This window comes from Lathyrus oleraceus, chromosome 3, assembly GCF_024323335.1.
Source record: "Lathyrus oleraceus cultivar Zhongwan6 chromosome 3, CAAS_Psat_ZW6_1.0, whole genome shotgun sequence".
NCBI lineage: Eukaryota > Viridiplantae > Streptophyta > Magnoliopsida > Fabales > Fabaceae > Lathyrus > Lathyrus oleraceus.
In genome coordinates this window covers 415,941,821-415,961,517 of record NC_066581.1, presented here as the reverse complement: position 1 = coordinate 415,961,517, position 19,697 = coordinate 415,941,821, and the positions used below count along the sequence as shown (strand labels likewise).

The 19,697-nt window shown below is 39.4% G+C and overlaps 1 protein-coding gene across 1 annotated transcript; it reads right to left on the bottom strand.

Moving 5' to 3' along the window:
* Positions 1–799: 799 nt before the first annotated feature.
* On the bottom strand, positions 800–1,498 carry LOC127131509 (uncharacterized). The gene has a single exon (XM_051060426.1). It carries the CDS (start codon positions 1,496–1,498, stop codon positions 800–802), a length of 699 nt encoding a protein of 232 aa, XP_050916383.1.
* Between the last annotated feature and the right edge of the window lie 18,199 nt (positions 1,499–19,697).

Below are 19,697 nucleotides of genomic sequence, written 5' to 3'. Positions count from 1 at the left end.
CCTGGGCAAGGGATTCGTGGACAGCAGCGTTGTGGGCTTTGTATTCGGCCATGATTCTGGATTTGTTGGAACATGTGTAGTATGGATGACGAGACGTCGTTGTTGCTGCGGCAAAATGGCGAGTGTAAGCATTTTATTTTCTGACGGCTTTTGGCAAGTAAATGCGTGGATGCATGTATGTATGCAAAAATATTGGATTCAACATTATTATTATATTTTGTAAAGGAAACAATTCCAGGGAATCCGCGAGTTTATTTAACACAAGCACTTATGATGTGAATAAAGAGAGACAGTTTCTGAAGCCAATAATCGAGAAACTCTTTTATTCAATGTCAATAAAGCAGAATACAAGTATATCAAAGAAATGCCCATCGGCTACAAGAAGGTTACATTAGTTCTATCAGACCTCAATCTAGTGAATTACAAGCGACTAGAAGCAATTGGATAACAACTTTTCGTAGTAAGCCTGAGATTTGGGGGACAGGCAAGCGCCCCATTTTCCCAACATTGCACTCCCTTCAGGTGGGGGGTTGTGATCTGGTTTGCTTGGAATGTTATTCACAACTGTCTTTCCTCGGTTGGAGTGGTCTTCAGGATGCCTGTTCAACTATATGTTATTGTCTTTCAGGTTCCCATGTGATTGTTCCTTCAGCTCTTGGATCTCCTCTAGTCTCTGATTCAGCTCGTACTGGTTTTGGCGAAGGGTGACTTCTAGTTGTTTGTTGCGGCTTCTCTCATCCTTCAACTCTTCCTTACAAGCTTCTAGAAGGCTTTGAAGTTTCTTCATTTGCTCCATATGTTATAGTTCTGCTTTACTGGCTCGGTATTGGGCTTCAGCTAACTGCTTCTTTTTGGTTGTCAGGCTGGCATAACTCCCTTTGAGGGTGTCACCCACTTTTAGTATTTTGAAAACCTCTGTCTGTACCTCATCATCTGCTTGGCGAACTCGGTCTCTCTTCTGATTCAGATTGAATTTCAAGGTTTCTTTCTCCAATGAGATCTTAGCAAGCTTAGATTTGAGATCGGCATTCTCTTTCTCTAGAGTCTTGATAACCTTCTTCAATTCATCTACTTCAGAATTTGGCTGGTTCTCTGGCTTAGGAGGTTGGAGGTTCATGGATGGTTCAGGCGGGAACAGAAACAAGACCTCACTAACTCTGCTATTGACCCAACTGGCGTAAGCTTCCTTGGCGATACAGTTCTTCTTACCCATCTCTGCTCTTCCTTGAGGACAAATCGACCCCCAAGCATTGACAATCTTCTTGATCAACTCTGGCTCTTCGACCTCTTCGTATAAAATAAAACCCTTTACACTTTCGAGATCAAGTTTGTCCACCAAAGGATATCCAAGTTGTCGTAATTCTAACCTCGGGTTGTAGTTGATCCCTCCCTTTGTACCAATAAGAGGTACATTAGAAAAATCCCCACAATTGAGGATGAGCTTAACACCATCGTACACTCGATAATACCAAGGAATGTCTTTGGCTTTTAAGGACATGATCCACTGGGACCATTTCAAGTTATCTCTGTTCTCAATGAAAGGACCTTTGCTGGGTAGATGCGAAATAAACCATCTATACAGCAAAGAGGTGCAACAGACGATAGTCCCTTTCTTATTTTGGGTTCTCACGTGGATGGAATAGTAAGTATCAGCAAGAAGAGTGGGAACCGGATTCTAAGTCAAGAAGATGTGAATGGCAGCCAAGTCTATGAACTCCTCCATATTCGGAAATAAGACAATCCCATAGATAAGTAAAGTTATATGGGCGTTGAAGGCCATCCAACTTCCACCTTCAGCGAAGGTGATAACTTTGTCTACGAGAAACTTAGAGGTGAAGCCATGGATTCCACCCTTTGGTTTCAGGTTCAATTCTATTTCTTTCTTTCCCATATGCAGAGCTTCAGCCAGATCTTGATATTCAGGAAGTTCCTTAGTGAGGATGTAGGGCCATGGTTCTTAATCCTAATACCCAGAATATGAGAGTACTCTTCCAATGTTGGCGCTAGTTGGTAATCTTGGAAAGTAAAGCACCTTAGTGGTGGATCGTAGAACTGCACCAAGGTGTGCACATCGGTGATGCTGACCTTAGTGTTCAGAATACCTAGGAGGTTACCATACGCTTCCTTGAAGGCGTCTTTGTGTGTCTAGTCTAAATGTGCCCCAAGTCCTCTCAATACAGCCAATGAAGGTTCAACAAACTTGTAATTGTGGATGCGATTTCTCTCAGGATTCATGCTTCGCTTCAATTTCTTGGTAAATAGACTGGACTCTTGGATTCCTAGAAAATACATGCATATGCAAAAATTTGGTCATGCTGAATGATAATGTAATGATGAGATGATAATAATTCACATGGACTCGAAACTCTAGCAAGTTCTGGACAATCTGTAAGTGCACATGTTGCAAGCTTAAAAGTTCGACATAGCATGAGTATCAAGGTAGGTAGAGTCTATCGTTTCCTGTAATAAAAACCCATATCCCCCTCACAGGTGTGGACTATGCTCCAAGGTGGTCCCTAGAAGGTTTCCCATAGTCATCGACTTGAAATGAAAATACCCTGCCGTAGTGAATACTCACAGGACAAAAGTATTTCCAAGTGAATCTAGTCTGGGTGTGGTTCTCTTGACACCCAACGCGCGAAATGCAGGTGTACACGACTATCCACGAGTCTAACCTATGTGTATACTAAGCTCGGGTATAGAGCTTTCCTCTCATGTAGTTTAACCCATCCCAACAACAATGTAACATATATATCCATAATATAAAGCGAATAAGAAATGCAATAAATAAAAGCGAGTATAACTATGAGTTAAGCACCTAAACTAGCGAGGGAACAACCTAAACTAGGCTCGACTCCTTTTAGAGACTAGGAAATACTCCCAGTAATGAAGTATCCCCAGTAGAGTCGCCATTTGAAGGTGGGGATACTCAAGAAGAGACCCCCAACTTAAAGCAAACTCCCCAGCAGAGTCGCCAGCTGAAGCTAGCGGAAATATACCCCAACATATTGCACGCTCGAACATACAACCGAGTCGCCATCAAATTTTATTTATCCCCAAAGGGAAGGGAAAACATCGATAAAACCCAGGGGAAAGAGATATGTTGGGTAAGGAAGTCGGTTATGCAAGGGGAAGGTATTAGCACCCCAAACATTCATGGTACTCCATGAGAATTATTTTGATTGTTCTCGCTCGAATAGGTGTGATATCTAAAGATTACTCGCAAAATAATAAGGGGAAAGGAAAGGAAATAGGTAGAGTGCTCGGTGAGGATTAGGGCCCTCATGCCTACGTATCCTCATAGTGCAATGAGGAATTCAGAGCTTCGTAGTTCAAGGAACTAGAGGCAGGAGGTGAAAAGGAGTGTGATCAAGGTATGGTTTGAGCCAAAGGATAATGTTGTTTGAACTCCAAGAGAGGGTGAAAACATGAACCCAAGAGTAAACAGGTTGTATGAACCGACAAGTGAAGGCGTAAAGCACTTATATCACTCTACTGGAACAACCAAAAAGAGAGGAATTAGGTGTTTGGGATGAGAGCCAAACAACTCTTGGTTCATAATGAGGTACAAGATGGAGCACAAAAGTATAGTGTATTTGGCTCAAACAATAGGTATATCACGTGGAGTGAAAGAAGGTAGTATACGAATGTATCATGGGATGAACGGAATGAAGTGACCAAAGTCACAGAATAGAGTATCTGGTAACAAGTGACTGAAGAAATATTGTTTGAAATCGAAAGATGAAAGTGTATCGGAATCCATAAGAGAAGTGAGATTTCTACCATAGAGGGAAACATCGTTAACCGATACGTGGACTAGTAGGCCGCCAATATAAGGTTTTGGCTAAAAAGAAGGAATTAAATGTTTGGGATGAGAGCCAAAATACTCTAGGTATGAAATGCAGACTATTCATTAGGCGTCCTAAAAGGGTATGTATGGAAGTCCAGGGAAAATGTATTTCGATGTCAAAGAGACAGTATGTCACTGGGCGAACGGTTCATGATCGAAGGTAGATAATGAATAGTGAAAGATATGAATGGTGCCCTAAGGCGGAAGAGGAATAATTAGAAGTACGCTCGCCGATGATTCGCATCCTCGTGCCTACATATTCTCATTGTGAAATGAGAAAATCAGAGCAATCGTAGTTCAGAACTACGAGAATATAGAGAAAGAGATGTTTGTCTAACAAACAGGGACTCACAAGACAAACACACAAGGGAGGATTGCAATACTTGAATGCAAGGAGTAGTGTATCACTTGCTGGGGAATCGAAAATTCGAGATCAAATCAGGATAGGATCTTGGATCCACGAGAAGGATAAACTCTTAATCGAAGAGCAAAGTGGCGTGTTAGCTAAACAAGAATGAATTGAATGTTTGGGATGAGAGTCAAACAAGAATGAATTGAACATTTGGGATGAGAGCCAAACAACTCTCGATTGAAGAGATGGATTGTCATCAGGACGTCCTAAAAGGATGGACAAGGAGTCCAAGGAGAAGTATGATTGATCTTGAAAAGATGGTATTGGTTGTGTGAATGGAGAGTGATCCATGGGATATAGAAGGTAGATTGATAAATAAGATAGATAACGAAGAAACCGGGTTCTCCTGCCTACATACCCTTATAGTGCAATAAGGAAATTAGAGCTTTCGTAGTTCAACCCACTAGGGTTGAAAAGAAATTGATTGGAAGCAAGAGGAAATGGATGATTGAGATTGAAATGATTTGAATGGAATGATGAAAATCGAATGGAATGAAGAATGGATAGACTTGAGATTTACTGGATGATGAGAATCACACTAACTTTCAAATGGAGAGAGAAGAGTCTTTATAGTTGTTTCTTGAATGGAAGATGAAGACCTTATTACTGGTTCGATTCAAATCGTACTAAAGTCTATGAATGGAGGTGAATATGATGAGCGCTGGGTCATATGCCCCATACCCAAAGATACTCAGAATAGGGGTAGGAATACTCCAGTCCCACTCCTTCTCCATTACTGAAGGCTCGTATCGTACAACTTGATTCATGATTGATAAGTTGTTGAAGTGGTCCTTGCTTTTTGTGGTTTTTGCTTTGTGAAGATAGACTTGTCAATTGTATGATTAGAATTGTGCTAAAGTCTATGAATAGAGGTGAATGCGGTGAGTGTTGGGTCATACGTCTCATACCCAAAGATACTCAAAATAGGGGTAGGAATACTCCAGTCCCACTCCTTCTCTATTGCTTAAGGCTCGTGTCACACTCTTCTAACTTTGAGTTAACAAGTGTTGAAGACGCCACCTTTGATGTTCTTGAATAAGTTGAAGATGCCACCTTTGATGTGCTTGAATAATCCTCTGCTTGATATAACTAAGGATGCCTTGATTGAAGATCTTGACTTGAGGCCTTGAGCTCCACAACTTTGAAGAAAAGTCTTATTAAGTGACCAAGGGTCTTTTGGTCACTCAAATTAGACTGTGGGATTATACAAGTTCAAAGGATTTAATTAATCAAAATTGCTTTTGATCAATTTAATCATGGGTTTTGATTTGGTTTTGTGGGGAACTAGGTTAGGATCTAGTTGAAGTTAGTAATTGTTGGAAACTATCCTAAGGGATCATGCATTAGAAGTTGATTGAACATTCTAAGTTAGAAGTTAGAAATCCTAAGGGAGCATGTCAAAATATTGATTAAAAGGCTTATGTTAAGTCCTACAATTATTGGGAAATGATTGAATTCTAATCCTAAGGCGAGCATGCAATTTTAACATAAAAATACCAAAATAAGCCCAAAAGGGGCAAATTGGTCATTTACTAAAATATGTCTAATTTTATTCATGGCCTAAAAGGGATTCTAACCTAAAGTTGAATTCTAATCCTAATGTTGAGAATAGTGAAGTTCTAAATTTAAGCAAACATAATTGTTTCTAATTTCAATCTAATTAAAATTCCCAATTAATTTCTAATGTAAAATCCTAAAATGTTAACTAATCCTAATTAAAATTCTAAAATGTGAATTAATCCTAATTAAATTCTAAAGTGTGAATTAATCCTAATTAGGCCACAAATCTTAAAATCCAGATTTAAATCCTAATTGTCAATTATCAATCTAATTAAACTAATATTAACCTAATTAATCTAACCTAATCGCAAAAAAAAACTAAGAAAATGAAAGAAAAAAAAGCAATTAAAAGGGAGGTTGGAATTGGAAATGGAGGTGCATACTGGATTCTATCTAATGGGTTGCAAGTGAGCCCAATACAGTTTTTTGTTCAGAAGCATAATCAAAAACAAAGGTGGGGTGTGAAACAAAAACAGAGGTGGGCTACGTCTGAGCCCATTACCATTTCAATCGTTCAAAGGGGGGGTGGGTGCATGTTGGAAATGTGAGGTGAATTAGAAAAATAGGCTAATGGGCTTGGTTGAGCCCAAGATTCATTTCCTTCACTAATCAGGGGGGTGTATGAGTGATGTGTGGCGTATGAAGAGCAATTCCAATGGGCCTTAAGGAAAATGAGCCCAATACTATCACCTCTGTTGACTTGTCTAAGTCAACAGAGTTTAAACTCTCACTACGCGCGCTCGTGGTTTGCCGTCTGTTCATTATGGTCACCGTGCCGGCGTCCGTCGCCGGCGCCGGTATTGGCTCGTGGTCAAAATTTACGTCTCAATTGAAGCACAAAGCCAAGATGATCATGGATATGGCAATGAAATGGGAAAACACTCATTGTGTTGGTCGAATCAATCCCTACAACTATGGGGTTTCCACTCCCTACTTCAGCTACTACAACTTGGTAAGCTCAAAACAAGAAAATGCCACTGAAATGGAAATGACATACCAGAGATGATGATCGGAAGATTTGCCGGTAAGCTTTCTGACCTTGATTCTCTTTTCTTCTTCTCCTTTCGCCTTCTTCCTCTTCTTATGGATTAGAACAAATGGAAAATATGAATGTTGTGGCTTAGCTCAAGCGAAATTGAAGCTTCAATGGCTTTTCTGTGAGAGAGTGAGAGAGCTTTGGTGAGGGTGATGGAAGAGATTGCCGAGAGAGTGTGCACAAATTCACAAGGTTCCAAGGGTCCTCAAAGTGAGAGAGATGAATCTCTTAAATAGATTTTTGGTTCGGACCTTGCTAGCTTTGGACTTAGGTGTGGAATTAGTTAAACATGGTTTGGAGTTAGTTGGACTCAACTCACTGAGTTAATTGAAAAACTCAGTTAGTTAGAAATGACTCAGTTAGTTATGTGAGTTGATGTTGGTTAGTGAGTGAATAAATTGAAACTTGACTGGCTGCTGCAGGTTATGGTTAAGTCGTAGTTATGTTGAGATCATTTTGGGTGACCTGTTATTCAAGTTACAAATTGAGTTTAAGTGACCCTGGCCTTGGCTTGGAATAATGAAGAATACATGTTGGTAGCTTTGGTGCATCAACTGGCTGTAGCAAGTAGCATAAGAATTAGGATTAGCTAAATAAATTAAATGTAACTTGCTGAACTGGTCATTGTTAAATGCAAGTGTGTTTTAGTTTGTACTTTGAAAGATGAATGTGATCCTTGGTTCCTGATTTGGTTCAATGCTTCATGAGTTTAATTTCCACTGCTTGTATTCAATGCCCGATTCTCATTGGTCTTTCTTGTTGCAGCCTAAACTTGGTTTGGTCTTGCAATGCCGTGTTGGATCTTTGGTCAGTTCATCAGGTGGCAAGTATGGCTTTTATATGCAAAGCTCCTGTTGGTTTTGGCCTCTGCAAGAAACAATATCCATTTAGGTTTTGATTTGCAGCATTGTGGCCTTGGTGTCTGTTGCAACAACTTGGGTTCGAATCAGGCTTGCATTGCAGGTTTGCTCATGCATTACTGCTGCAGGTCCTTGGAACTTGAACATGTTGCATGTCTAGTACTTGACTCATGGCTTAGTACATTGAAGGATTGCAGCAAGGTTGTGCGCCTATAAGCATTTGGCTTAGGTTTCAAAGCATTGTAGCAAGCAAGCCATAGGTCAGCTGACAGTTGAATTGGCTATGTTACAGGCATGTGTGTTAGATTCATTATGCAAAGTTTCAATTCATGTATCATGACTGAGTTATTTGAATGGGTTCCCCTGCAAGTTGTTTTGGTCTTGGTGTTTGTTGATGATGGCAAGAGTGTATCATATGGCAAGGCTATTGTAGCAGTATGCTCTTGTGGATTTGCAATAGGTATGAGGATCATGATGGTTTGGTTTTGTAAGGTTGTTGGCATGAAGCTTCTTGGTATGGCTTGTTGATAACTTGGTCTATTGTTGCTTCCAGCAAGTCAACAGGTTTAGGTTTCCAATGCCTTACAATTCATCTGTCTCGATTCTTTTTGTTGCAGATCATGTGGTCATGTTGGGCGTGTCATGCAACCAATGACTTCAAAATGTGGTGTATGTAATTAGGGTTTGGCTGCAACCATTTGATGTTGGCTTACTTGTGGTCTTGGTTAAACCAAGTGTATAATGCCCAATGGACAACCTGCCCAACTCCAAACCTGTTGAATATCCATTGTATGCGTGCTGCAGGATTTGGTGTAAGTTATTGCCATGTTTCACAAGCTACCTCATGCAGGTTTTATGCTTGATGGCTTGGCTGAGCAAGGTGTAGCGGGGTGTTCGTTACCATTAGAGATATTGACTAAATCCAAGGTAAATCATACAAGTCGAGTCGCCACCGCACTTCTATTTATCCAAAGGAATGGTTAGAAAGCGAATATACAAGTTGGTTGTAAGGTTGGTATTTTATGAAAATTTGTTTGTGCAAACATGATTGAAGAGATGAGAAGAGAATATACAAGTTATTAACATTTTGTGTTTGGATGGATAAACCCATTACCTACGTACCATCTTAAAAAAGATTAGGATCAAAACCTCGTAGTTCGGGGTAAAAATCTCAAAATGAGTTGGTGAATTGATTGGTCCAAAATCCTTAAGGTCTTTTGTTATCCAAGGGAGAAAACTCAACCCAAAACCACAAATCCACAAATCCACCATGTGAGGATAGCTTCAACATGCTAGTGAGGGGTTAACCCTATAATAAGCATGGAAGACTCATTGTCCATCACTAAGGATATAAGTGAGCATTACATCTACCTCAAGGATAACTCAAACCTAATAGCTAAAGGTTATGGAAAGTTTTAATAAGAAAGTGTCCATTGAAACCACAAAACATTTGAATGGGTTATATTTACCAATGAAAAGTATGTACAAGATGGTCAAAGTTGACTTAGGAGTTCAATTCAAAATAAGTATTAAGAAAAGAAAGTTTGAAAATCAAAAGCATAAGGCTTAGGTTTCTAATGTTTAAAACAAGTGTTAAATGTTTGCACAAAAATTTTGGCTTGGGTTAGAGTGGAGAGAAGAAGAAGAATGTCTAAAGTCCTAAACATACAAGAGGCGAGGGATAAGAAACAAAACCACAAAGGGAGTTCCTCTCTTGAGATCATATGGATGATCCAAGTAGCTCCCATCCTTTGGAATAAGCAATCCCATAAGCATAAACTCAAGCAATCAACAATCAAATGAACCCTTGGAAGATCTCTCTCTCTTAGAAGCTCATGGCAATGGTTCTTCAATTTGGATCAAGTTGGAATCCCTAGCACAAGAACACACACATCAAAAGATTCTAGCAAAAACAAATGAGGAATTGACAAGAGGAGTTTAGAAGTTGGTCCTTTCAAAGTCATCTTCAATATTAAGCATTCTAAAGGCATGAGGCCTAGTTGCTGTTTGACATTTAAGCACTCTAAAGGCATGAGGCCTAGTTGCTCTTCAAACTCCATTAGCTTGGGTAAAGTCCTAAAGTCTAAGTCCATTTTGTCCAATTCTTTGCATTTGGTTCACAACAAATAGACAAACACAAGCACAAAAGATATATACATAATTATATGCTTAAGTGAGCAAAAGGCAAATGGCTTTAACATAAACATGTGCTCAAATGAGCAAAGGGAAAAAGCAAATGGATAATATGTACAAGAATAATAAATTGCATAAATGTAAAGAGCAAAAAAGTAAATGTTAATAGTTAATAGTTAGTGTTAGTAGCTAGTATGCCATTAGGCAAATTTAGTGCTATGTTAAGCAATCGTAATTGGACTTATGTAGAAGTCACGACTATCTGAGGCCGGTCAATAATAATGTAGGCAACAACACAAGTTAGAAGTCTTGATTAGTGAACCAAGTTACAACAACTTGCCATGCCAAAAAAGAAGAAGAGAATTGATCTTGTATTGGTTTAAGTCCTTTGCATGGTTTAGGAAACAACCTATCCTTAATACAAAGCCATTCACTTGATCAATTGATCAAGATGAATTAGATTTGAATCAAGGAAGGTTAAGTCTCCCCAATCAATGCTAACTTATCAACCTTCAACTCATTGATCAAAAAGAAAGAAAGAAGAAGAAGAAGGAGATGAATAATGGAAAAGAAAAATGAAAATAAAAGGAATAAAGTGCATTAAATGAAATGGCATGTACCAATAAACAAATGTTAACCAATGACATTGAGGATCATGGTCAAACACTCAAAAACAGAAGTGAGATGAAGATTGGAAGTCAAGAAATGAACAAAATATTTTTGGCATTTTTAATATTTAAAATAAACTTGAATTAAAATATTAAAGAAAGGTCAAACTTCAAAATCACCTCAAATCAACCTTGAAAGGTCCAAGTGATTTATCCTAAGTTCAACAAGGTCAAACAAAATTTGACAAAAAATTTCAGCATTTTTAAAAGTCAGAAACTATTTTTAATCAATTAAAAAATGAATAAAAATAACCTAATTGAACTAAAATCTCAAATAAATCTCAAATCAATTAAAAAATTGATGAGAATATTTTTCATAGATCCATCATCATTCAAATAGGTTAGGAAAATATTTTTGTATTTTTTGAATATTGAAAACTATTTAAAATGAATTAAAAATAACCAGAAAAGAGAAAATTCACAAAAAATATCAAATGACAAAATAAAAAATATTAAAAATCATTTTTAGAAACTAGAATTTAAATGGAGAAGAATGCAATTGGTCCCATATTTTTTGGATTAAAAATAAAGAAGTTATGAATTTTTGAAATTAAAGGAAATAAAAGAAATAAAATCATAAATTAAAAACAAAGAAAAAACCAGGAGCGTCTGATCAAGCCTCATTAATTGACGTGGCTGATCAAACGCTCCACATGCGCGCGCTCACGGTAGGCTTAAGTCAATGAGAAACACGTGGTATTTAAAAAAGTCATAAGATCCAAGCGTGGAGATTAGATCTGGAGATGCCATCACACGGTCCACAACCCATCTTGCAAAGGGATGGTGGCCAGAGCCAGCGTCTTCTCCGGCGAGCATGCATTTTTCGGTGACATTTGCAGGTTTTAAAAACTTAATAAAAATGAGCGATCCTCATATCATTGGAAAGCTGGGGTGATGTACATCACCCCTGTAACCTTGGATTGTACTCAAAGTTTCTAGGGAGTGAGAAATCAGAGTTGGAAAATCCAGGTACATGAACTAAAATTCTTCAAAACATAAAATCAAAGCCACCACTGGCTTGCCTCTCAGGTGAGGACTTCAGAAAACACATTGGCCAGGCAAATAGATCATGGAACAAGGAGATTCGAAGCAAAAAACAGTTGAACCATACCTTTGGATTGTGAAGATTTGAGCTCTTTTCCTTGCTTCCTTTTGCAAAACAGAAGTTCAATGGATCATATGAGGAAGGTCTCGGAACTTTAGATCTAAAGATTCAACCAAATTCAGCTGAATTTCAGATCTAAAATTTTTATGAAATGTGAACTAGTTCCTTTGGTAATGGCTATGGATTCAGTTGTGCAGCATATCAGGTGCCTTTAGGTTGAAGAATTATGAAGCATAGCATGTCTATTTATAGCTGAATTGGAGGCAAGGCAAGGAAATACTCGTGTGCATGGCAAGTGGATTTTCCTTGCATGGGCTTGCATGATCATGTAGAAGGCCCAAACTCAATTGCATTTGCATGCTGATGACCAAACAACTTGAAATGGACGTGTAGTTGGCAATGTATAAGCTTGTGCAATGAGTTTCAACATGTTATGCAAAATTGAGCCTAAAACTTCACCTCTTTGAAAATGCCACTTGAAAAATTGAGACACAGGCATGTGGGTAATGGTTGAAAAGCTCTTGACATAAGGAACAAATGTTATGTTGGACCAAAACTCATTTGGAGTGTGAAAGTTTATGAAAACAGGCCATGAAGTTCATAGTGCAAAACATGCCTTTGAGAATTTTGCCAAATTGGTCCAACTTCAAGCCCTTCTGTTTTGATGATGCAAGCCTAAAATGGAACAACTTCCAACATCAAAGTTGTAGGTATTTTCAAGAAAGTCAAAATGGACTTAAATTATGCATCATTTGGATTTTGGATGAAGGAGTTATGGGCACTTGAAGTTGGACTTTTTTGCCTTTCAATGCATTTGGTCCAAAGTGACCTATAATGTTTTGCATTATCACATGTACTTGTTTTGCGATTTTGAAATTTGTTTCAACATAAAATTTGAATTAGACGTCTTAAGCTTTCCAATGCATTTGATCCCACCTCAAAATCATGAAAAATGAATGAGTTATGTTCTTGCGAAGTTGACCCAAAATTAGGGTTTCAGTCAAAATGACCTATAATATCTTGGAATGGGAGATGACCTTCCAAGCTTCAAATCAATTTTTGATGAACATTAAAGTTGTTCATATTGTCCTTAAGAACATTGTTTCTTTTTGGATCATCTCCATTTGACCAACACATAGAAAGTTAGGTCTCAGTGTATTTCAAAATAGTCAGATGAATTGACTGATCAACTTCTCAAGTCCACAACTCATATCTTGATGAATTGATGATTGTGGACACTCAAATAAATTCAAATATGCATGAAATTATGAATTAAAGAACTTCCCTTGATTTTATTTGACCATGGGTTGAGGTTGCTTCATTAGCAAGGCATTGTGGGTGATCAGATGAATTAGGGTTTCCTTGAGGAACAAACCTCAACCCTTTGACTTGCTTTGATCAAAATGATGAATTGAGATACTTGGGAGGCATATTTGATGGATGAGAGCTTGGGAAACCATTGCCATACTTGCCTTCATCTTCTGTTGGCCATATCTTTGTACCAATGATTTCCTTGAAGCTCTTGACCTTGTGATTGCTCAAGCTACAAACAAAAGATGTTAGTGACATATTTTTGTGCTTTTGGTTAGTAAACAAAAATGAGAAAAGCAATAATATACAATTCAAGCATGCTTGGTGATCTCAAACCACTCACAAGAAGTCCTACCCAAAGGCAAAGAGAACCAAGATGCGCAATGATCCTTGAGGCTTTGCAAGTGCAATGTTATGATGCCATGAGGGATCTTAGGGCCAAAGTTAGGGTCTTACAGATGCCCCTATTTAAGGTCATTCTAGCCGGAGAAGTGAATGTTAAAATCTTCGTCTCGACGAGGTAGAATGGGCTTAAATAATAACAGAGAGATGAATTTTGGTCCCTAAGAGACCTCATGATGCAAATGTATGTATGCAAAAGGTAATACACTATGGAGATATGTGTCCACAAAGAAAGAAAAGAAATCAAGAGAAACTGATAATCCATATGAGTAATACTCTCAACGGGACAGAGACTCTGGGACTCTCATAGGGATGAGAAAGGGAGCAACAATGCGTGAGCAGGGCACGACTCAAAGCTTGAGGAGCAGAATTCCACAAGGAGTAAATCAATGGAAAGACCCGAGCTGACTCAAAGGCGCGTGTGTTGGGGAATATGCCAATACAACAAAAGTTATTCATAACGGATACCTCGGATAAAAATCCGGACTCAGGCTGGGAGAATCCACTAAGGGACCTCGCTGGGGAAAACCTAAACAAAGACTCCTCTGGGGAAGCAACGGGATGAGGTATTACCGGTTACTGGGTAATAAGCTCAACGAGACATGTGATATGAACACCGATATAAGGGTGAGAGATACAATATGCTCTGGGAAGAATGAATATCTAAGACCGGTATAAGGGTGAGAGATATCAAACATCCGAAATCATCTGAGGAAGACCTAAAAAGGTATACTTCAGCTCCGGAAAAATCTGACTCCACAAAGGGACAAAAAGTCATAATAGGGAGAAGAAGAGAAGGAACACCAGGGATGCCGGTTACTGGGCATATAATAGGTGACCAACCAAGGCGTGAATTGGGGAATATTTCCAAGACACTCATCATCCAAAAGAAGGCTAAAAGCAAACTCAAATATAGGATGGACATTCGATTCCAACAGGAAATACGAATCTTACTCAACTGGGGAAGAACAAAAGGCTTCGACCGAAGAGTGCATGAGATGTATTATCTATTACCGTCATAACATAGACAATATACTCACATGGACGATTATCCACAACCGGTTACTGGGTTAATAAAGGATAAATCGTCCGACAAAGAAAAGGCATCGGGATACCGAAAACTGGGTATATAATGATGACCAATCCAGGGGAGAACCAATCGTCACCAACAACCAAGGGTAGACGAGAGGTGACTCGCTGGGGATAAATTGCTTGATCAGAGCAATTATCCAAAAGATGAGGGAATATCAACACCGAATACTGGATAAAGATAACCGTCAAGGAGGGGATTACATCTACCGGATACTGGGCAGAAAATCACGGAAAAGTACTCGTCATTGGTTAGGATGAGCAAAAAGTTAACTCTGCAAGGGGATGAAATAGGGTTTACAACTACCGGTATGAAGGTAGAAAACCACAGACTCCGTCGGGGATGAGAAGAACGATTACTGGTTACTGAGCAATCATTCATTTATACCATAGGGGAGTGCAAGGAACAGTCATAAGAGGCCAGTCTAGGATCAAACTAGATAGGTACGCTAAAATAAAACTTGTCCCTATGAGGATATAACTCAATGGGGAATTCCATCCCAATATATGCGTTGGGAGGAAACAGAAGCAACCATCATCCATGAGGGTATAACTCAGTGGGGAATATGGAAGGAAAGATGAACACTTTCTGCTTATGGGGCTGACTCTATATGGAGAGATCAACCACCAACACTTGCTTAGGGAACATGAATACCCTCAAACAAGAGATAACAAACAAAGATATATGTCAAACAAAATGCGACATGAATGTTATCAATATGCACATATGCATGGTTTATGTATAATGAATGCTGACAAACAGACATTTCTAACACAAACAGGTCCAGCGAACAAGTACACAAACATCCGGTACTACATCTCAAGGGAGAAAGCCAAGACCACAAAGATCTCTGTAGGGGAATGAGCATCAGTCATTCCAACTGGGACAAGGATCATCATACAAATGAAATCTGCCATGGGAGCACTCTACTGCGGAAATCATCAGATGGGGCCATGGAATTCTGTGGGGAACAACCACCAAATCAGAAGTTTCCAAGGGTCATCAAATACTGTCCCAAATAATGAGATCAAATCTGCTGAGGAGGCAGAATCGCTACTCTGCTGCAGGAAAAAGGGATGAATAATCCTTCTCCACACTCCGCTAGGGGAAAAAAAACAAAAGGCTCTGGAGGAAGAGGATATCAGCATGCCAGGAATAACACATGTCTTACCCTGTCAAGAATCTTACCATCCTTGGGAGAGCACTGAAGACATCCTCAGTATCCCCTCATCTTTGTGAATGTTCACTTTGTTTAAAAACAAATTATGAAAGATTTGATTAAAACAATGATATTTTTCAATTAAAACATGTAAAACATTTGTTGAAATGGAAACAAATAAGAGTGCAAATAATTGGATAAAGGCTCAAATTTATTTGACAGAATGGTAGTCTACAAATGGCAAGACTCCATAGATCTTTTCAAATTTGAAATTGGTGATATATATTGGAAGAGGGCTACATTGAACATAATGACCATTTCTCCACCAATTCTGAATCCGATGTATTTGAAGTTTTGGTTGATGATGATTGAGTGAGAATCTCTGACGGATGACAGTTGTAGAACTAAGTCTTGTAAGGATGCAGTTACTTGCCAAATCCTTATTATTTTGCCTAGATTTCCCCAGGGTGAGGTACTCAATCTAGCGGGATACATATATTCTTTTTTTTTATGTCTCTAATTTTTGCCTGGATCGCCCTTTCGGGTTTTCAATCCACCGAGACGCTCATTTTTGCCTAAGTCGCCCTTTCGGGTTTTCAACTTAGCGAGCTATTCTGTTTTTATTTTTAGGCGAAGTATTTCTTGACTGCATCTGAATTCACAGAACGAGTGAAATCCTCCCCATCCATAGTTGTGAGTATCAATGCACCGCCTGAAAAGGCTCTCTTAACAACATATGAACCTTCATAGTTTGGAGTCCACTTGCCCCTGGAATCGGGCGCGAAAGACAAGACTTTCTTGAGCACAAGGTCACCTTCTCGGAACACACGAGGCTTGACCTTCTTATCAAAGGCTTTCTTCATCCTTTTCTGATATAACTGACCGTGGCACATGGTAGTCAATCTCTTTTCATCAATCAAATTCAACTGGTCATAACGACTCTAAACCCATTCAGCATCAGTAAACTTGGCTTCCATCAAAACTCTCATTGATGGGATTTCCAACTCTACTGGGAGCACAACTTCCATGCCATAAACAAGAGAGAAAGGGGTTTCCCCTGTTGAAGTGCGGACGAACGTACGATATCCATGCAAAGCAAGTGGCAGCATCTCATGCCAATCTTTATACGTAACAACCATCTTCTGGATAATTTTCTTGATATTCCTATTAGCAGCTTCAACAGCCCCACTCATCTTGGGTCTGTAAGGAGAAGAATTATGATGCGCAATCTTGAACTCACTACACAGCTCTTTCATCATTTTATTGTTCAAGTTAGATCCATTATCAGTAATGATCTTATCTGGAACACCATATCGGCATATGAGTTGGTTCTTGATAAACTTCACAACCACCTGCCTGGTCACATTTGCGTATGATGCCGCTTCAACCCACTTAATGAAGTAATCAATTGCTACGAGAATAAATCTGTGTCCATTGGACGCTTTCGCCTCTATCATGACAATCATGTCGATTCCCCACATAGAGAAAGGCCATGGTGATGAAATCACATTCAAAAGTGTCGGAGGAATATGAATCTTATCCGCATAAATCTGACACTTATGGCATTTCTTCACGTATTTGCAGCAGTCAGACTCCATTGTCAGCCAATAGTAGCCTGCTCTCAACATCTTTCTAGCCATGGCATGTCCATTGGAATGTGTACCAAATGAACCCTCATGGACCTCAGTCATTAACAGGTCTGCTTCGTGTCTATCCACGCATCTGAGCAGCACCATGTCAAAATTTCTCTTATAAAGTACGTCACCATTGAGGTAGAAACTGCCTGACAATCTCCTCAGAGTCTTCCTATCTTTCACAGATGCCCCAGGCGGGTAAATCTGGCTCTGAAGGAAACACTTGATGTCATAGTACCATGGCTTATCATCTTTTACTTCTTTTACTACAAATACATGAGCTTGTCTGTCCAAGCGCATCACAGTGATATTGGGAACTTCATTCCAAAGTCTTACCACAATCATCGAAGCAAGTGTAGCAAGAGCATCTGCCATCCGATTCTCATTTCGAGGAATATGATGGAAGTCAACCTTAGTAAAGAATGTTGAAATCATCCTCGCATAATCCCTATATGGAATGAGGCCAGGATGGTTCGTTTCCCATTCACCCTTAATCTGATTAACAACGAGGGCCGAATCACCATAAACATCGAGGTGCTTGATCCTAAGATCAATGCACTCCTCCAATCCCATAATACAAGCTTCATACTCAGCCATATTATTCGTGCATTTGAGAGTTAACCTTGCTGTAAAAGGAAAATGTGTGCCCTGAGGAGTAATAATCACTGCCCCAATACCATTTCCATATTGATTTACAGCGCCATCAAATACCATACTCCATCTGGAACCAGGCTCTGGCCCTTCATCGAGCGTAGGCTCATCACAATCTTTCATTTTCAAATACAGAATCTCCTCATCTGGGAAGTCATACTGAACTGACTGGTAATCCTCAATCGGCTGATATGCCAAATGGTCAGCCAAGATACTACCCTTAATAGCCTTCTGAGCTCGATACTCAATATCATACTCAGATAACAACATCTGCCAACGGGCGATCCTCCCAGTTAAAGAAGGCTTCTCGAAGATATACTTGATTGGATCCATTCTGGATATCAACCAAGTCGTATGATTTATCATATACTGACGTAATCGCTTAGCAGCCCAAGCCAAAGCACAACATGTGTTTCTCAAGCATTGGGTATCGAGACTCACCATCAGTAAACTTCTTACTCAAATAGTATATGGCATACTCTTTCTTTCCTGATTCGTCCTGCTGACCAAGGACACAACCCATCAAGTCTTCAAGAACTGTCAGATACATAATCAACGGTCTCCCTTCCACAGGCGGAGACAAAGTCGGAGGCTCAGACAAATATTCTTTGATACTGTCAAAAGCTTTCTGGCAGTCCTCGGTCCAATCATGAGACTGATCTTTGCGGAGGAGCTTGAATATTGGCGCACATGTGGCAGTCATGTGTGATATGAATCTGGAAATGTAATTCAAGTGGCCAAGAAAACCTCGGACTTGCTTCTCAGTTTTGGGCGCAGGCATCTCTTGTATTGCTTTGACCTTTGCAGGATCAACCTCAATACCTCTTTCACTAACGACAAAGTCCAATAGCTTGCCGGAACGGACTCCAAATGTACACTTGTTGGGATTCAGGCGAAGCTTGTACTTTCTCAAACGCTGAAAAAGTTTCAACAGGTGTTCTACATGTTCAACTTCCGTTTTCGACTTAGCAATCATATCATCAACATATACCTCTATCTCCTTATGCATCATATCATGAAACAAGGTAGCCATAGCTCGTTGATACGTGGCTTCGGCGTTCTTCAAACCGAAGGGTATCACTCGATAACAGAATGTTCCCAAGGTATGTTGAATGTTGTCTTCTCCATATCCTCGGGTGCCATTTTAATCTGATTATATCCGGAAAATCCGTCCATAAATGAGAAGACTTTGAATTTAGCTGTATTATCTACCAAGATATCAATATGCGGTAGTGGAAAATCATCTTTCGGACTAGCTTTATTCAAGTCTCTATAGTCCACACACATTCAGACTTTTCCATCTTTCTTAGGCACAAGCACAATATTGGCCACCCACTGAGGATACGTAGAAGTCACCAGAAACCCCGCATCAATTTGCTTCTGAACTTCTTCTTTGATTTTCACTGCCATATCGGGATGAGTTCTTCTGAGTTTTTGCTTCACAGGCACACACTCAGGCTTCAAGGGTAGGAAATGTTGCACAATATCAGTATCTAGACCTAGCATGTCTTCATATGACCAAGCGAAGACGTCAACATATTCTCGTAGCAATTCTATCAACCCCTTCTTAACAGACTCTTCCAGGAGTGCCCCAATCTTTACTTCTCGCACACAACCTTCAGACCCCAAGTTGATTGTTTCTAGATTCTCAAGATGCGGCTGAATGATCTTCTCTTCATGCTTAAGTAGACGGGTAATCTCGTCAGGAATCTCTTCAACATCATCTTCTTCCGCCTCAAATACAGGGAATTCAAAGTTGGGAGATGGGGTTGGATCATTATGTTCAATGGGTTTGATTAACCTGCATAATGATTTTGGATATAAAA